Here is a 19796-nt window from a genome sequence, read left to right on the forward strand (position 1 = left end):
ATAGCGAGCCAGGATTACATAATTTTAAAAATTGACCAGTGTCCTATGGACGTGGCTATTCATTTAAAAAAAAGTTTTTAATCAGTAGATTTGAATACAAATGGGTACTTGCTAACAGTTTTTATAATAAGTTTTCTTAGGTGGTTCTATAGTTTCACCAGAAATTTAGTTTACAAACAGTGTCAGTGTTTTACCTATGTTCCTCTTCTTCTATAATACACATATCACTTAACAAAGGCATTTTCCATGTTCTGAAAGCAGGTCCACTTTGAGCTAAGTGTTTTTCTTTCTAATGTCCACTACTGTAACAGTCACTCAATGAGGAAAAACGTGATTCAGTACTATTTCCTTTTTTTCTCAAGTAGCAAGTCCCTTCATTCCTACCTTTCACAAATCCCACAATATCAACAAAAACAACCTGAACTCCAAAATACTTAAAATACAACATGACATTCTGAATTAGATGTTTACAACTGCTGACATGTGTGCTAAATTCTGAATAGCACAGCCAAGGCAAACCAGAGGCCCAATTCTAAAGAAGGGCAAGTTTTTGGGGTTTTTTTATGTCTGCTGCCTTCCTACATTCTCCATTAGCACTAAACTTTGTATATTCTTGCTTTTCCCTTAAAAAAAAATTGGCCACCAATCAAGATAACTTCTTGGTATTTGTACTTTAGAAGGGGTTCCCGAATGCAGAGAAGTTTTTGATAGAATGGTAGTGGTGGCAGGTCATTTTTTGACTGGGTAGGGAGAGGGGGCTGTTACCTGCAAGGCCTGTACTCTTCATAAGAGCCTGGGTTGTAAATGAAAGAAGAAAGCTTAAATTAGGAAGGAGGAGACAGAATGGGGCTAATGCACTGGGAAAGGACAGTGGTTTAAAAAAAAGATGACAGAGGATGAAGCTGATAAAGCAAGCTGAAAGGAAGACTGCAGTTAGAAAGAAATGAGATGCTTGAATTAGTAATTTTGAAATAATGATTTGGAGTGCTAAGAAGATCTGCAATATGACCATGAGAGGTATCTGATCTGGAGTGGAGAATGACATTGCAAGTGATGAAACCATGAAACTATAAAGGTTAGGTTGTGAATGGGTGATCTGCATGGGTATAGGGTAATGGCAGGAAGTGTTTTACATGTAAAGACAGATGATGGGATACAGATAATAAAAGTAAAGAGCCAAGCACATTTCTAATGAACCTCATAAATGAAAGAAAATGGTTCAGAAGTTTTAAGTATGGTTCATCATCATACTACTTCAGAAATAACTTTTCTTTAAAGTCATCTTGACTTCAAATAGCTGAAGTAAAAAATTTAAGACTCCTTTAAAAAAATAAGAAATCTTCATTTTTCTAAGAATTTTGTTATTCATTTGCCTAGCAAACCTAACCCAGTCAAACTCCAAATTAAATTTCTGATTATGTAGAATCTGGGGGGGAAAAAAAGAAGAAGAAAGCTTGTCTCACACAACATTCTATTTACTCAGCTGCCTTCAAGAGCCTACCATCCAGCTCTAAAACAATCTGAGAAAGTATTAAGAGGAAGAGCTGGGTGATTGCCTCAACAGTGGCGTTAGTGTCTACCACTCATCTTGTGAAGGACTGCCAGTACCTAAGTTAGGCCTAAATAGCAGTATAAGACTTTTACCTGTAGAACAGATTGTAGTAAAAAACTGTGCTATGAGCTTTTCCTCCAAGCCCACAAGAATAAATGAGGCACTTTGAAGCATTCATGAACAATTTGCAAAATGTTCTATGTTTAAAATTCTTGAAAACAGAGCAGCAAATAAACATTCATTATCTACCTGTAGAGATCAGATTCCAAAAGCGTCAGCTGACGTGCAATTTCTATTGGATGAAGGGTCATGAGATCAAATGTTTCAAACTGTCCTGGTCTGCTGATATGCCATTCAATTGCTGGAGGTGGACTTTCAAAGGTAATATTATGGCTTATTCCATTTGCCTGAGCTTGTTTCTTTCTCTTGATGATCTTAGCAATTGACTCTACCCACTTCTTCATAGCTTTCCCTAGAAAAGAACACAAACAAAAATACCTTTTACTTGACAGACGTAACTGCAAATCTTCATATAATCTTTAATCTTTACCCAGCTTCAACAAATACCAACTTATGGCCAATTTTTGTTTCACCTAACCCCACTCATGCCCTCCTTCCACTCCCTATGTTATTTTGAAAGAAATATAAGAGGGGTGGTTGGCTGGCTCAGTCAGAAGAGCATGCGACTCTTGATCTTGGAGTTGTGAGTTTCAGCCCTACGCTGGGTGTACAGAATACTTAAACAAATAAACTTGAAACAAATGTCATATTATTTCATTTGTATTTAAGTATGTAACTAAAAATTGAAGACTTTTTAAAATGACAATACCATTATCATATGTAAAAATGATAATAACTTCTTAAAATCATCAAATATCTAATTAGTACTCAGATTTCCCTGGTTCTCTCACAAATGTTTTCTAAGAGTTGGTCTGTTTGAGATAGGGTCTGAGAAAGTTTTACAAATTGCACTCAGTCAATGTCTCAAGTCTCCTTTAACCTATAGGCTCTCCTTTTCTCTCTTATTTTTGCTTGCAATTTACTTGTTAAAACGGAATCATTTGCCTTGTGGTATTTCCCAAATCTGAATTTTTCCAATTTTGTCCCTGGGGTGTCACTTGCATTGTTTCTCTGTCCCCCTTTTTTTCTGTAAATCAGACACATACAGACGTGATCTGATTCAGGATCAATTTTTTTACATGAACACCTGCAAGAATATTTCCAAGAGTAGGCATATAATGTCCAGTTATTTCTTTGTAATATTACTAAGGAGTTAAAAAATAGTAATATTCTACCATTCCTTCTTCATTTATTAGTTAAAATACATTTATAAAAAGAAACTTTCCCTCAGGGTGCCTGGGTGGCTCAGTCAGTTAAGCAGTCAACTCTCGATTTCCGCACAGGTCATGATCTCAGGGTCCTGGGCTTGAGACTCACATAGGGCTCTGTGCTCAGTGGGGAGTCTGATTCAGGATACTCTCTCTCTCTCTGCCCCTACCCCCCGCCCTTGCTCACTTGCTCTCTCTCTAAAATAAATAAGTCTAAAAAAAAAAAAAAAAAGAAACTTTCCTTCATCAACTATTTGGTTATGCTGCGGTATAACTTATTTAAGAAAGACCTTTAGACATTAACATTACCATTTACTTCCTTTATCCTAATACGTATGTATATTTAAGAAGTTTCTTAGACCATAAATAGTCTAGCATCTTCATCAAGAATATAATGTAAAAAACTAATTTGGTACCATAAACAATTTCAAGGCAAACATGATAAAAATGTATCTTAAACATCTCAAGGTTGAAGCAAATGAATCACATTCTCTATTTTAAGTAAAATTCCCCTTAAGACAAGTTGGACATGAGATAAGCTAGGCTTAAAGTATTCTTAATTAATGTCTTATACTGTCAGATAAATGCTCTTGACTCAATAATATACATTTGTTTAAATGTTCATGGCCTAGAGTTTCATTTCATGGGCTGTGCGCTAAAATTTTAGGTAGGAAACTCCCATCTTTCAGGTGGTAAAAATATACCAAAAACTTTTGCAGGAGAAGTAAATACTATTTTTAAAGATTTTATTTATTTATTTTAGAGAGACAGAGAGAGAGGGAGCCTGAGTAAGGGGAGGGGCAGAGGGAAAGGGAGAGACAGAATCTCAAGCAGACTCTGTGCTGAGCTGAGCCCCGGTCTGATGCCGGCCGGATCTTACGACCCTGAGATCATGACCTGAGCCAAAATCAAGAGTCGGATTCTTAACCGAAAGAGTCACCCAGGCGCCCTGAAGTAAATATTATATTTAAAAGCTGTTAATCATTCAAAACTAAAGAATAAGATTAAGGAGAATAAGAAAACAGATACTATTGCACCTGTATTTAATGAGTTGAAAGAATGGCAACCTTGAGATAAAATTTTAAATGTATTAAGTTTATTGAAGAAGACTTATGACTTCTTTTTAAAAAAGATTCTCCTAACAAACTTGAAGAGGAAAGGTTCTAAGACTTCACGTGGTTCTAACATATGTGAGCTCCTTAGAGTCTATAAACCATACCAAATGTTATTTTAGCTATTTAAGAATAAAAAACAGTTTAGCTTCTTAAAAGTTATGCAAATTTAAAAATAAACTCATATGCAACATAAGATTCAATCAACCTTTAAATAATATACCTCTTACACTTGAAATGAAGGATTCTAGTCTTTCAAGCAATTCCAAATCCCTTTCAAAGTCATAAAAATGGTGTTCAACCCAGTGCCGAAACACATTTAAGATCCTGAAAAAATGTAAAGAAACACATTTTAGTGAAACCTAAGCATTCAATTATACTTCTCTCACTTCTCTAATACCATGGTAACAACTTTATATACAAGGGCCAATATAACACTCAGAATCTCTAATTTGTATTTAAGTAAAACCTAAGCGCTTCAATGATGTGAAACAGGTCTTCAGATCAATTTTTTGTTAAAATTATACTTTTGGGGCGCCTGGGTGGCTCTGTCAGTTGAGCGCTGGACTCTTGATATCAGCTCAGGTCATGATCTCAGGGTCATGGGATCGAGCCAGTGTTGGGCTCCACACTCAGTGCAGAGTCTGCTTCTCTCCCTCTCCCTCTACATCTTCCCCCACATGTGTGTGCACACTCTCTCTAAAATAAATAAATCTTAAAAAAAAAAGTTTAATCTGAGTGTGGGGGAGTACAAATGCACTGGGGCTAGTACAAAAAATTACTCCTTTATTGCTGATGAATAAATAAGATCTTTTTTTTAATTAAAAATTTTTTAAAAATATCATCTTCTTATACAAAGAATGACATGTTAAAAGTTTTGGCTGAGAGGGGCGCCTGGGTGGCACAGCGGTTAAGCGTCTGCCTTCGGCTCAGGGCGTGATCCCGGCGTTATGGGATCGAGCCCCACATCAGGCTTCTCTGCTGGGAGCCTGCTTCTTCCTCTCCCACTCCCCCTGCTTGTGTTCCCTCTCTTGCTGGCTGTCTCTATCTCTGTCGAATAAATAAATAAAATCTTAAAAAAAAAAAAAAAAGTTTTGGCTGAGAGACATATAGCTGGGATCTATCTATCATTCCACTAAAACTGCATTTATTTGTGGCAATTATCCTGGAAAATAAATAACATGCTCAGTTCCAAAGTTGCGATTTATTAGTTAACAATAATCAAGGCACCTTCATATTTACAAAGAAAAAAATTTTTAGATCATGTACAATTAGGGACTGTAAAGAAGACTAATCAAAGGAGCCTCCAATTTTCAATGCTCCGTGGTTAAGGAAAAAAAAACCCACTGACTTAGGAAGTCAGACTGTCTGGATACGGGTTTGAATCCTGTCCTGCTGCTCACTCTGTATGACTATCTCGAATTACTTTATCTTGCTAAGTTTCAATTTCCTCATATACAAAGTAGTAACTGCTGTCAGGATGAAATAAAAATGATAAAACACTTAGGCATACAGTAAGTACCTAACAACTAGCAGCTGCTATTATCAAACACATTTTTAGAAATTACTGATTTTTTAGATGAATGAAGAAATGCCTATATATTTTGTGAGAGAATAGTAGGGAAAGAGCTAAAAATTCCATTAATATTATAAACTATGAAAAAGCCCAGATTACTAAATGATCACAAAGGGGGAGGGAGGGGCAATGTTAAAATTTTACAATTTTTACTTAATAGGTATCCTGGTCTGTAAGCACAATATATCACATGCCAGACGTATCTGATGCAAACAACACAATATATTTTAATAATTAAATTTCTTCAGGGTATTTAAGAGTAACTTCACATAGAACTTTGGAAGTTTACTATGAAGTCTAACAATACCTCCATCTGGATTAAGAGATAAGAACTTATAAGTGCTAACTATATAATGAAAATAGAATGGAACACAAAAAAATATAACATTCAGGCCAAACCTAAGTTGTACTGGTTGGACATATTCCTTGCGAAACCTTTTAAGGTCTGCACTGATTGGCTGTTCGCCTTTCTCTACGGCCAATTTATCTGCTTCAGTAGGTTCTGGCTCTGGAATTTCAAATCTAAGAAGAAAAGAAGCAAAGTGAGAGAAATTTTTTGTTGTTCATACACAAATGAAAAGGATTTCAAATACAACAGAAAAATTATTTTAATTAAGCAACCTTCTTTCCTATCATTTATGTGAAAAGTGCAATTACTGATAAACTTCCCTTTAAAGTGTTACATACTGGGTGCCTGGTGGCTCAGGTGGTTAAGTGTCTGCCTTCAGCTCGGGTCATGCATGATCCCGGGGTCCTGCGATTGAGCCCCATGTCAGGCTCCCTGCTCAGAGGGGAGCCTGCTTCTCCCTCTCCCCCTGCTTGTGCTCTCTTTCTCAAATAAGTAAATAAAATCTTTAAAATTAATTAATTAATTAATTAAAAGTGACAGTTAAAAAGTCTCTTTTAAGGAAGTATTGTCCTATTGCACAAAAAAATCATTAAAATACATACTCAAAATTGGGTCTTTCTGATTAACACTATAAATATTGCTAAGATCTGAAGAGACCTCCATTATAAACAGAGATTTTAACGAGCACATTGTTTGAAGAGAATAGTAATATATTAATTTAATGCCAAATAAATTATGTTCAAAAGCAGGTTGAGTACATACTAGGTACTCACCACTTTGCAAGGAACAAATTGTTAACTTTGTACGAAATGTTAATGTAAGTAAAATAAATAGTTTTCTTACCGTTCAATCAGTAAGCTTAGCAATTCCTGTGGTTTACAAAATGAACGGTATGTAGTAAGAAAAGTACGAACAAAATTGGGATCTGAAAAGATAGAGTATAAAACAGGTTGTATGTTTAATTTATTCAGTTTCATTAATTCAAAGTAGCATATTTTGGAGGCCTTCCTTCCTTTTTCTTTTTTCTGGTTTCTCCCGCCATGGTCTTCCTGTCAATCACCATATTTCTTGACAAATGAGGATTGTTTTCCGATTCAAGATTCATAAAATTTTTATGAATATTTAATAATTAATGAAGTCAACAATATTACATCTTAGGGATATTTAATTAGTTATTTATTCCTTTTGATTTTGTCGAATTCTTTTTATATTTCAGAGGCAATCCATTTTTTCCATGCCTCAGGCATTTTTGAACATCCCTGAAAATCTTTAGATTCTCAGCCCTAGGTGGGTAAAAACTTGTAATGAGTTTCACATACCTGCATACATATGATATGTTAACCTTTCAATTAATTTCACTACAGTTCCTCCTTTAATAATGGGGATTCCACTTCTACTTTGCAGGTTGTCTTCAAAAACAATGTTTTCCTCAGAGTCTTTTACCACAAAACGATACACTTCAGGACTTGGTAATCTCAGTGGTTGCTCATTTTCTTCTTTCAATAACACTGAATCTAGCATTCGATCTAGTGTACTACGATAGTGAAGAGAAATAAGCGCGGCCATCCAATTGTTTTTCTCTTCGGCAGACTTAGCAGCAAATATTATGCTGTTTTCATCTTTGGATACCAACTCAAAAGCATGTTTGCACTCACAAGTATCTTCTTTATCACATATTTGTATTTTCCTCATGACAAATTTCTCTTTTAATCTGTATTCTGCACTACTATAACCTGGAAGGCGTGACTGACTATGATTGGGTTTACAGCTAATCATTAAGCCATCGAAGAGAAAAATATGTCGTTCATGTTTAGCACCAATTCGTGTCAATGGGCCTTCCATAATGAATTCATTACAACACTGTCCAATATCTTTGCCTTCCCATCCGTCTATGTTTTTCTGAATTTCATTCATTTTTTTAATAGCCAGATGCTTGCTTCTTAATTGACGATTATAAAAAGGGCAAACAGGATCGCTAAAAGAAAAAAAAAATCAAGATAAATTTAGCTTTTTCAATGGCTAAGCAACCCATATTTCTTTAACTGTAAACTACCTCAAATCAAGTGATAAAAGTATTTAATAACCAAACACTAAATTTTGCACACAGCATACATGCCTCAATTTCATTATTGTGAAAGAGAAGTACTAGAGAAACTCAATTTCATTCCAAATGCCATACGAACTAAAATTACAAAGAATCCTAAATTTCTTACATAACATATAATTATTAGATTTATCTTTTAAAATTTTATTAAATCTATCTTAATATGACAATGCCAATTTTCCAAAACTAAAGACCAAAAGAAAAATGTAAAACAAAAGTACAACTTTCAAGAATGCAAGTATCACTACAAATAACACTTCTTTAGAAAATGAGGCATCAGATATAAATGAAATATGCAGAAGCACTCATATTTTCAACAGTTTGGAATTACCCAGGTCGGCGTCTAGGTGAATACTGCTTGTAAATCCGGTCCATACTACCTTGGAGATTCATAAGAGCGGTAATAGCTTGGTTCAAACATTCTCTGTCTTCCTGCTCTTCACTACATGCTTTCAATTGCTAAGGAGAACACACAAAAATTAAACCTGCATTGCTCAATTCTTTCCCTTTCTTGTAGTTAGACGAAACAGCAACAACTATTATAAACTCTAAATGAATTTTAAATATACTTAATAAAATCAGTTATAATTTTATTTAATTATGTATACCTGATCTCTCAAAACCAACTCTCTTTCTACATATGTAAATATAATACAGATATAAAGCACTACTGCCATAGCAATCAGGAAAAAAAGCAACTGCAAAAACCATCTGGACAATTTCCAGATACATAAAAATAGTTTAAAATACGCAAAACATGAAGCTTACAAGTTGCTTTTGTTAATAACTATAAATGAGATTAAAAACACGAATTATTTCATATTCTCTAGTGATTAAGTTCTTAAGTTTCAGAAATGCCTAAAAGCTTGTATATCTTTGTTACACATTAAATCAAGTATGTTAACTTTAGCAACCCAATCTATCATAAACTTTTCTGCAAACAGCATCTGTGAGATTCAACTGATATTTTTTACAACATAAAATTCAACCATTGTAGTAAATATCAAGAAACCATAAAAGTTAATATTCTATCTCATTAACCCTTAGAAATAAGGCTTATAAATTATATTATTAATTCTAACAACTCTGGCTCTACTGGATTTATCCAAAAATTTCTCTTGTATCTCACTCTCAAAGTGGAAGAAAATTTTCCTTATGATAATTCAGACTGGATGATGCTCCAATGTTTCAATGTGACAGAAGTCAAAGCGGAGACTTATATAGATATTATATAATAGGTTATATAGATACAAAAATACATTTATCCAAGAATAGGGAAACTTATAATCACTTCTTCTGAAAATTCTTTTCCTTCTGAAAATTGTTAAAAATGTAAATCTATTTTATGATTTTAGACTACTACTTTACTAGAAATTTTGTGATAAATTTTTCTGATATTCCAAGACAGTCTGAACACCATTCAGCAATGATCCCCTTTCCTCAGCAAGGAACTGAATAAATAAGTGCTGTTTGAGTTCTAGGTCCATTACTTTTTTTTTTTTAAGTTTATTTATTTTTTAGTAATCTGTACACCCAACATGGAGCTCAATCTCACCACCCCGAGATCAAGAATTGCATGTTCTGACTGAGCCAGTCAGGCTCAGAAATTACCATGCTGAACTGCTTGCAAATAAGCCATGCTCTTTCACATCCCTATGGCTTTCTACATACCTGCTTCGGTCCCTCCTTATCCACCTGGTGAATTAGCCTCTATGACAGTTCAAACGCCTCCTCTCTAGGAAATTCTTCCCTTTTCTCCCCCCTTACATTTTTTTTTCTTTTGAAATAATAGCAAATTTATACAAAAGTTACGTAAATACAAATAATTCTTGTATACTACAAGTCACCAGCTCTAAACATTTTGCTACATACGTGCACCATTTTCTCCCCTATTTGAGAGTAGTTTGCGATGCTATCCCCCCCTTCCAGTTCCTTTGCTGAGGAAGGAGAGAACCACTGCTAAATAGTTTTGAGATTATTTTTGGAATATGAGGAAAACTCAAGTGACACACAAATTACTCTCAAATAGTATCATTCCCCTTCACTACTTTAACATGTTAGCAGTGCATCTTAGAGCAAGGATACTCTTTTATGGTATAGAGATCAACTGCAAGAGACTTAACACTGATGGAGTTCTATTACCTAGTTTTGTGCATATCCAATTTTGTCAAATGTCCCAATCGTGTCCTTTAGAGTAATTTTCCTGCCAATACAGGGTACAGTCATGTTTTCACTGGCCCTTTTTTCCAGTTTTATTAAGATGTAACTGACATACGGCACTACATAAGTTTACAGTGCACAACATAATGATCTGATTTACATATACTGTGATTTATTGTCTCTTTAATCCGCAATAGTTCCTCAGCATTTGTCTTTCATTGCTCCCAAAAGTAAATAAGATATACATATACACACACCAGAACAGCAGGATAAACCCTATATACCCAACACCCATATTAATTTTTTTCTTACTTCCCTAGATGGGGTTAGTTACTCCTGCCTCAGTGATTTCATTAGTACTACTTCTTAGACACTTACTACATTTACTCGTTGCAATTATTTAATATTCATCTTCTTCACTAAGCCATGACCTCCTTAAAGCCTGGCATCGGTTTTATTCCTTTTTAGTACAGTACCTGCATGGTAGGTACCCAAAGGTAATCAGAATGAACGACTGCTGTATAAATATTCGTAATTTTGTTAAGTGTTTAGACAATTAACAATAAACATTTATTGAGTTTTTACTCTGTATTCTTTTACGCGTTACCTTATTTAATCTTAGTTACAACTCTGTAAGACAGATACTGTTATTATACAGATTACAGATGAAGAAACCAAAGCACATAGAGGTTAGGTAATTCACCCGAGATGAACAGTGGAGTCTGTATTCAAACCCAGAAATTCTGACTTCATGGTCCATGTTTTTTTTGCCACACACTACACTGTGTCTCTACAACGACACCAGACACTACTACACAAAATACTGGTCTATGCCTAAATCTGGTGACCAGGAGTTGAAGGGGACCCCTTCAATGTTAAAACAAACTGGATAATTAAACATTTTAAGAAATAAAATGAACTTGGTGTGCTTTAGAAAAGAGGCAAAAGTTGGGCGCCTGGGTAGCGCAGTCATTAAAGCGTCTGCCTTCGGCTCAGGGCGTGATCCCGGCGTACCGGGATCGAGTCCCACATCGGGCTCCTCCGCTGTGAGCCTGCTTCTTCCTCTCCCACTCCCCTGCTGTGTTCCCTCTCTCACTGGCTGTCTCTATCTCTGTCAAATAAATAAATAAAATCTTTAAAAAAAAAAAAAAGAGGCAAAAGAGAATAAATGCCCTTTCAATAACACTTAAACTAAGCAATAAAGTGGAAGAGATATTTCATTAGGTGCCATATCTTACGAACTTGACTGAAGAACATATTCCTTGCTTACCTGATAATCAATATTCTCCTTAGGTGTCTATAAGTATATCCTGCCCAAGATTTTACACTTCTTAACTCTATGAGACTTCTTGAAATACTTAATATGCTTCTCTTGAATTCCTATAAAATGCTGTATCTACTGTGGATGTCTGTGTGCCTAAAGGTAAATTATAATAAATTATAACTTTGTCTCTAATTCGTTATACTGGGAGTGTAGTCTTGATGTGAAATGATACATGTAGTCAATTCTTTTGTTGTAATAAAGTTCTCTCTACATTTTCATAAAAATAGTGTTTTAGTAATTTGTTGGGAAATTCAACTCATTAAAACTGATCACTTTTCTTTATGTGTTTTTTAAAAAATGCATTATTATTCCTTAGGACATCCTTGAATGATGTGTCAGCACTGAAAGAGTATTTATTATGTAGCAAAATATTTCTTGTACTCTTTTTCAATAGTCAGAACATTCATTTCAATAGAGATTATCTCAAGCTTTTTTTTTTTTTTTCTTTAAGATTTAGAGAGCGCAGGGGGAGAGGCAGCGGGAGAGGGAGAGAGAGAATGCCAAGCAGACTCCCCACTGATCATGGAGCCCAACTCAAGGGCTCAATCCCATGACCCATGAGATCACAACCTGAGCTTAACCAACTCAAGCTTTTATGTTATACTCATACACAGGAACACAAAGACAGTGACAAAGCAAATGTTACATAATCTTAAATAATTAGTGAATCCAGGTGAAGGCAGCACACTATACTATTTTTGTAACTTGTCTCTGTGTTTCAAAGTAAAAGGTGAAAGTATTACCTAAAGAAACTCAATCACCTCATATTGAAATATTGGCTTATCTTTCCCAATGAACCTCATTAGAATTATTACTAATAGGTCTTCCTGTTAAGCTTTAAATTAAGAAGGATTAGGTTCTCTTGATAGGAGAATTTTTATTCCTTCCATGACTAAATTTCCAAGGAATGACCAAAGAATTAAAGAATATTACTTGAGGGGCACCTGGATGGCTTGGTTGGTTAAGCAACAGACTCTTGGTGTCAGCTCAGGGTCCTGAGATCAAGCCAGTGTCTGGCTCACGCTCAGTGGGGAGTCTGCTTGGGATTCTTTCCCTCTGACCCTCCCACCACACACTCTCAAATAAATAAATCAATCTAAAAAAAAAAAAAAGAAAGAAAAAGAAAAGAAAAAAATAATGTTACTTGGCCCTGAATATCTCAATTCTGAATGGAGACCAGATATGTTCTTAACAACAAAAGGATACATATAGAATATGCTGGAATATAATAAGTATATTACAAAGTCACTTACAAATCAGGAAGTGAATTGTTTTTTCCTTGTTCCTCTTACATAAGGATTAAATACACCTAAGGAAAAAATCTATAATTTATCTGAGGAAAAAAACAGAAAATGAAAGTACTTTGTGATCAACCTCAGAAGGATTAAATTTGAGGGGCGCCTGGGTGGCACAGTAGGTTGAGCGCCTGACACTCGCTTCAGCTCAGGTTGTGATCTCACAGTAGTGAGATCGAGCCCCTAGTGGGGCTCTGTGCACTCAGCACAGAGTCTGCTTGAGTTTCTTTCTCCCTCTGTGCCTACCACTCCGTGCTCTCTGGTTCTCTTTCTAAAATAAATAAATAAATCTTTTTAAAAAAGGATTAAATCTGAAAAAAACAAAAAAGAAATAAATTACGCATAAGATGAACTTTAAAGTATTGCTATGAATAACAACAATCCAAAAATGTACTATAAGATAACTTCAAGTAAACTATATGTAATATGCTATATTTCTCATTATGTAGTTATTTTTCTATCTTGGTTATCATAAATTCTGGTTCTGGGAAGTAAAATGTGAATAATATTTAAATGCTATGTACACAAATAAATCTTCCTTGGTATGGGACTGAAGCAAATTTCAGATTGAAACAGGCTTAAAACTGTTCCAGAATTGTGCTTTCTATTCCCTAAGGAATGTGACAGCCTTAAGTTACACTGGTCCAGCCTTCTTTCTTATGGTTCTCATCCAAAGTAAGCTTAACATGAAATGAAATTTCTTTTGGATGAGTACTTGAGTCAAAGAATACCACAAAAGGCAATCTACAGAAATGGAAGAAATTATTTGCAACTGATACATATAATAAAGTATTAATATCCAGAATATATAAAGAACTCCTATAACACAACAACAAAAACACAAATAACCTCCTCAAATAGCAAAGAACTTAAGTAGATATTTTTCCCAGGAACTTACACACATGATTAACAAGCATATGAAGAAATGCTCACCATCACTAATCATTAGAGAAATGCAAATCAAAACCACAATGGAATACCACCTCACATCCAGCAGGATGGCTACTATCAAAACCCAAAAATACAGAAACAATCAAGTGTTGATGAGGATGTAGAGAAACGGGAATGCTTGTGCACTGTTGGTGGAGATGTCAAATGGTATAGCGCTATGGAATACAGTAGTTTCCTCAAAAATTGAAAATATAATTACCATCTGACTCAGCAATTACATTTCTGGGTATATATCCAAAAGAACTGAAAGCTGGCTGTTGAGGAGATATTTGTATACCCATAGCAGCATTATTTACAATAGCCAGAAAGTAGAAGTAATCCAAATGGCCAGTCACACTGGCTGCTTAACAATATACTTAACACTACTGAACAGCGTACTTAAAATGGCTAAGATGTGAAGTTTCATGTTATGTATATTTTACAATTACAAATAAATTAATGTTTTAAAAAACCAACAGTATCACAGTCAGAACAAATTTAAGAGTAGAAAGTAGTTTCTCATCCTCTCATGTGATAATCCTTTTAGCTTGTATCTAGAATTAGTCCTTATTTAAGTGTTTTTCAAACTGCATATCATAATCCATTAGTGGGTCACAATCACTTTTTAAAAGAAGTGGAACAGAATAGAAACAGCAGACACTGCATGAAATGGTAAGCAGCATTTCATGAAAGTTTTTCTTTCATGTATATGTGTGTGTGTATATATCCATACACACACACAGTCAAGACATTAAATGCATTTCTTACTATGGGTTATTCCCACTGTATAAGATAAAGACTGACTCCCAAGAACAATAAATGCTAATAACTGGACCACATTCTAGAATATTTAGGTCCTTCTGATCCCACTAATTGAGCTGTATGCTTACCGAGAACCAGTAATATGTGTTTCCAAATATGCTTATGCAAGTCGTGCTTATATTGTAATTATGTAATTACTCAATCATATAAGTCAAAGAGATAGGAGTATAAAAGAAGATATTTAGAGGGGCACCTGGGTGGCTCAGTCGGTTAAGCAACCGACTGGAATTCCGCTCAGGTCATGATCTCAGGGTCATGAGCTTGAGCCCTGTTGTGGACTCTGCCCTCAGTGTGGAGTTTGCTTGAGATTCTCTCTCCCCACTCCTTCTGCCTCAACCTGTTCCTGCTCTCTTTAAAATAAATAAAATCTTTTTTAAAAAAGGAAGATATTTATATGAAAACTCAATCAAGTAACTTTAACGGCAAGCTCCATTAAAAAGGTATAAGGCAGATAATGTAAAAGATTTGGAAAAATTTTAAGAACCTAGGTTTCTGCACTCAGATTGTTATACAAACATCTTCGAATTCATGTGCCATCTAAAAAGAAATGGAAAACAGAAATCACAGAATATAATTTTTGTGATGTAAGCAAGAAAGGTGCATGTTCAAAGGAAAGATTTTACCCTGTCAACATATTAGCACATAAGTACATATAAATGTCAATCTATAGGGGTTTTGTGGTTATTTAAATAAAATGTATATAATATTTTAAATGATTCTTTATTTTTTAGGACTTATGTATTTTAGGGAGGGAGGGTGTGAGCACACGTGAGGTGGGGGAGGGGCAGAAGGAGAGGTAGGGGGGAGGATTCTCAAGCGACTCCCCACCGAGTGCAGAGCCCGACATGGGGCTGGATCCCATGACCCTAAGATCATGACCTGTGCTGAAATCAAGAGTGGCTGCTTGATTTACTGACTGAGCCACCAATGCACTCTGATTCTTTATTTTAATTAGCTGACCAACTCTACAAGACCCAATTTCAATGGTTAAGAGGACACGGAATCTAGTGATTAACTGGTGGCAAAGTAGCTAAAGCCTCAGGATGAGTCAGGCCATCATGGTTAATGTCCTGATCTCAGATGCAGACACAGCAACTGTAAGATCAACCTTGAAGATTTAAAAAACCAATCATCCAGACAGAGGAAAAAAATAAGCTTCAATTATAAGGTCAAACCAGAAATTTTAAACGTTGGCAAATATTTGAAGGAAGTTATAAGACTGATGACAGAACTTCCAATTAGACACGAACATTATCCAAAAAATTTTAGAAATCCAAACATACACCTGGGGCAGCCAATGTATTATTCATATGAAGCCTGCAATCATTTTTATGAGTTCTTTATGGATCCATTAGTTTCCATAGAGATATTCAGAATCAAGTTGTTCGTCTATTTGTGCTCAAAAGCTAGCATCACGCATTACGGGTAACAAGACTTCATAAAAAAGAATTCTTGAGACAGCTATTCATTAGAAATCACCAGAAGAACTTCTTGCCCAGGTGCCCACAGGATACAGAGTTATTCTGGTTTTAATATTATTATTAATAGGTTAAATGGAAAAAGTCGGAACAGGTTGTCTAAAGCAACAACGTGGTATCCTAAAGGAGAGGTACAAAATACTCAGGCAGAAAGATGCTCAGCTTCTAAAAAGCAATTTAAAAAGTTACAGAAGAAAATTTTACTGAGCAAGATATTCTCAAATTATGGGGCATCTAGATGGCTCAGTAGGTTAAGCATCCAAATCTTGATTTTGGCTATGGTCATAATCTCGGGGTCATGGGATAGAGCCCCTCGTCACGCTCCCTGCTCAGCTTGGAGTCTGCTTGTCCCTCTCCCTCTGATCCTCCCCCCTCTTTGTGCTTGCTTACTCTCTCTCAAATAAGTAGATAAAATCTTTATTAAATAAATACATAAATAAAAAGAGTTCAAGTTTTACCATAATCTTTTGTCATATGTTGCTTGGGTCCTAGCTAAGAGAGGAAGAATACTATACTGCATGGTAAAAAAAAAAAAAAATGTCAACTTTAAAAGTGCTTTTCTTATTAAGAAAGTTAAAACAAGATGGAAATTTAGATCAACGTTATATATAAAAGTTATCAATTACTTACATAAGAGTTATATCACTGTTATCGTGTGCCTCCAAAAAGTTATGAAAAAAGTAGTCTGTGTTAGTACTTTGAAATTCTATATTATAAAATGACAGATAAAGACATATTTTCCTCTATCTACCACTTGAAAATGATATGAAGACAAAAAATACAGGCTTTTCTCCATGGAAAAGAAGGTAGACATTTAAGATACTTTATTTTTATGAATAAAAAGTATTAAAAACAATATGATCAGATCAAAAACTAGTTGTTGGGGCGCCTGGGTGGCTCAGTCAGTTAACATCTGCCTTCGTCTCAGGTCATGATCCCAAGGGCCCTGGGACTGAGCCCTGCATCGGGCTCCCTGCTCAGCAAAGAGTCTGCTTGTCCCGTTCCCTCTTGCCCCTCCCCCTTGTTCATGCTCAGTTTCTCTCTCTCAAATAAATAAAATCTTAAAAATACAACAACAAAAAACAAAACTAGTTCTTAAGCCTCATAAATGCAAGTACTTTTGGCTCAGGAAGGCTTCACCTTACCTTTAATAATTCAAAATAGTGCCAACAATGATAAACAGGCACCAGCATAAGGCGTGGAAGGACATAACGAACTGCCTCTTTAAAACCATCAGCAATGGACTGCAAAGCAAAAAGACATAACTGTATATCTCTGGTCTCAAGAATATATAACAGCAATGCCTAACAGAAATAGCTTTTAAAAATACAAGATACAGACTTAAACAAAACTATAACAGAACACATGTTCTACATGGAAAATAAAGTGCTGTAAAATGAAGGGTTTTTTTCCTCCTTTAAGTCATTAGATAGATACATACATTTCTTCATTTCTTATACAGCAATAATAACTTTCACAGTAGTCCTATACAACTTTTCTTCAAAAGTTTTGGCTTCCCCACACCCTAAAAGAATTTTGAAAGCTTGTAACCTGTTGTATATTTTTACATCATCTTTTGAAATGTTTTAAGTTTAAGTAGTTATGAAGGATGAATTTTTTGGGATACTGTATATTGTAGATGTGATCTAAATATGTTTTACCAAACGATGATTAAATAAACCTCAGATTGAGCTTATTTATTTTATGAAAAATATGTCCTATAACTACACTGACAAAAACAATCTTCAATTTCAAAATAAAGAGCTAGATCGGACAATTTCTGCAGGAAGTCTAACTTCATTCTTAAAGTCAAACATACATGTTAATGTCACAGTCTGAAGCACAGGAAGCATCTGGGAGAATCTGTAACTGCTCCTAACACCCTACCCCCAGTATGAGAACTTCACAACCCTTCCCTCTCCTTTATTCTAATGTCCAATTAATGATGAGGTACTTTTAAAAAAATTAATATTCACCGTTGTAAATGATCTCACTTCTTAATTCTTAGATATGGCAAGATATACTTAGATATGACATGACATTTTAGCTACTAAGAGTTTTTATTTTTAACACAATTACCCTACCTCCTGCTTTTAAAAACCCTTTTGCTTTGCACTCAGTGAACTCTCCTTCAAGAGCACAAGTTTTTTGTTCCCCCTGGCTGGGACCCTGCAGGTTTTTATACCTTGGATCGATGCATAATGGGAAATTCAATATGGCAAGGAGTAACGTGTAAGAGAAGATGGAAAAGAGAACACAAAAACACAAACAAGGTAGCAGCCAGGCTACAAACTGATTCCCTTAAAGCTGTCTGTGCCCGTATATCGCCTGAAAAATCTTAGTGTGTAGCTAGGGGTAGGTATCTCCCAGTTTTGAAAACTAATCGTCTGTAGAATAAATTATTTTCTAAAATTTATAAGGGATTTAAAAGTTACTTATACTGATATTAAATGTCATTAGATTGACTTATTTAAACTGGAATTTCTCGGGGCACCTGGGTGGCACAGCGGTTAAGCGTCTGCCTTCGGCTCAGGGCGTGATCCCGGCCTTATGGGATCGAGCCCCACATCAGGCTCTTCCGCTATGAGCCTGCTTCTTCCTCTCCCACTCCCCCTGCTTGTGTTCCCTCTCTCGCTGGCTGTCTCTATCACTGTCGAATAAATAAAATCTTTAAAAAAAAAAATAAATAAAATAAATAAATAAATAAACTGGAATTTCTCCTCCTCTGATAAATACAGACAACAGCAATGTATGTGGAAAGAATCTCACAGGATGCTTCTTGAAAGTATCCTCACAGGCAAACACTCCCATAATTCTCATAAATTGTTAACTGAAATTAAATTATAAATTGTTCAATGGACTTGTTACCATGATATGCCGAATCAACTTATTTTCCTAAAGATTAATTTCTTTCGTCATTTGATTAATGAAAGATAGTGATATGAATCACTCCAGAGATATTTTTATATATTTTATATATAATGCTGTAACTGGAACCAAGATGAAACTTTAAAATTAAGTCTACGAAGATCAGCTATATTGCTAACTGGCACTGAAATACTGCTAAAGTGTATCCTAAAGTGCTAATGCAATGTGTATTTATAGTGTAAGAACTATAAATAAAACAAGTGAATGAGTATTTTAATATATGCCAAATGTGCTTAGTGTATTCCCGTTTGATTTTCACAAAAACCGTAAGAGATAGACATTATCATCATGTCACAAATGAGCAAACTAAGTCTCAGAGGTGAAGTGACTTGCTCAGGATAACACAATCATTGACTGGCCCAAAGCCAGAAGTTCTGACTCCAAAGCTAACATTCTTTAAGTGTGCTAAAGCTTCTAAAGAAGTTTTTTGCTTTATGTTTTTTTAATGAAGCATTACCTTCTTCACCTTATAATGAATGGATCTTTTTAAAGTTAATACAGTAAAAGTGAGTTTGGTATGAAAAAGGGTTTTATTTAAGTCTTTAAATTTCACTAAATACCTGGAGCAACAGTTAAATAATTGGGTTTTAAACATTCAAATCCCACAGTAAGAATTCCTAATAAAACAGGAATGAAACAAGAAATATTGTGAGTACTCTTATTATGCAAAGATCTTATAGTTACATTGTCCCATTTAAGTAATGTTTACAGTTTACATAAATATATAAGATTAAGCTTAAGAAAATTATTCCTTAATTGAAGTAAATTTTGAAAATTAGGTGTAATTTTTATTCCAAGTTGACAAGTTATTGAATGAAATAGAAGACAATAGGAATTC

At 34.9% G+C, this 19796-nt stretch overlaps 1 protein-coding gene across 2 annotated transcripts in view; it reads right to left on the bottom strand.

Annotated features, from left to right (window-relative positions):
• The window catches only part of SOS2 (SOS Ras/Rho guanine nucleotide exchange factor 2), an 80155-nt gene that overhangs the window by 22439 nt on the left and 37920 nt on the right, over positions 1-19796 (bottom strand). For both annotated transcript variants that reach the window (XM_045799006.2, XM_045799016.2), the window contains exons 8-14: positions 17176-17274; positions 8353-8480; positions 7237-7892; positions 6761-6842; positions 5968-6090; positions 4216-4319; positions 1802-2024 (exon numbers count right to left, since the gene is read on the bottom strand). In XM_045799006.2, coding sequence (XP_045654962.2) covers positions 1802-2024; positions 4216-4319; positions 5968-6090; positions 6761-6842; positions 7237-7892; positions 8353-8480; positions 17176-17274 — 1415 coding nt within the window. The remainder of the gene's footprint in view (positions 1-1801; positions 2025-4215; positions 4320-5967; positions 6091-6760; positions 6843-7236; positions 7893-8352; positions 8481-17175; positions 17275-19796) is intronic.

Source organism: Ursus americanus, chromosome 35, assembly GCF_024610735.1.
Source record: "Ursus americanus isolate L20-20 chromosome 35, mUrsAme1.1.p, whole genome shotgun sequence".
Classification (NCBI taxonomy): domain Eukaryota; kingdom Metazoa; phylum Chordata; class Mammalia; order Carnivora; family Ursidae; genus Ursus; species Ursus americanus.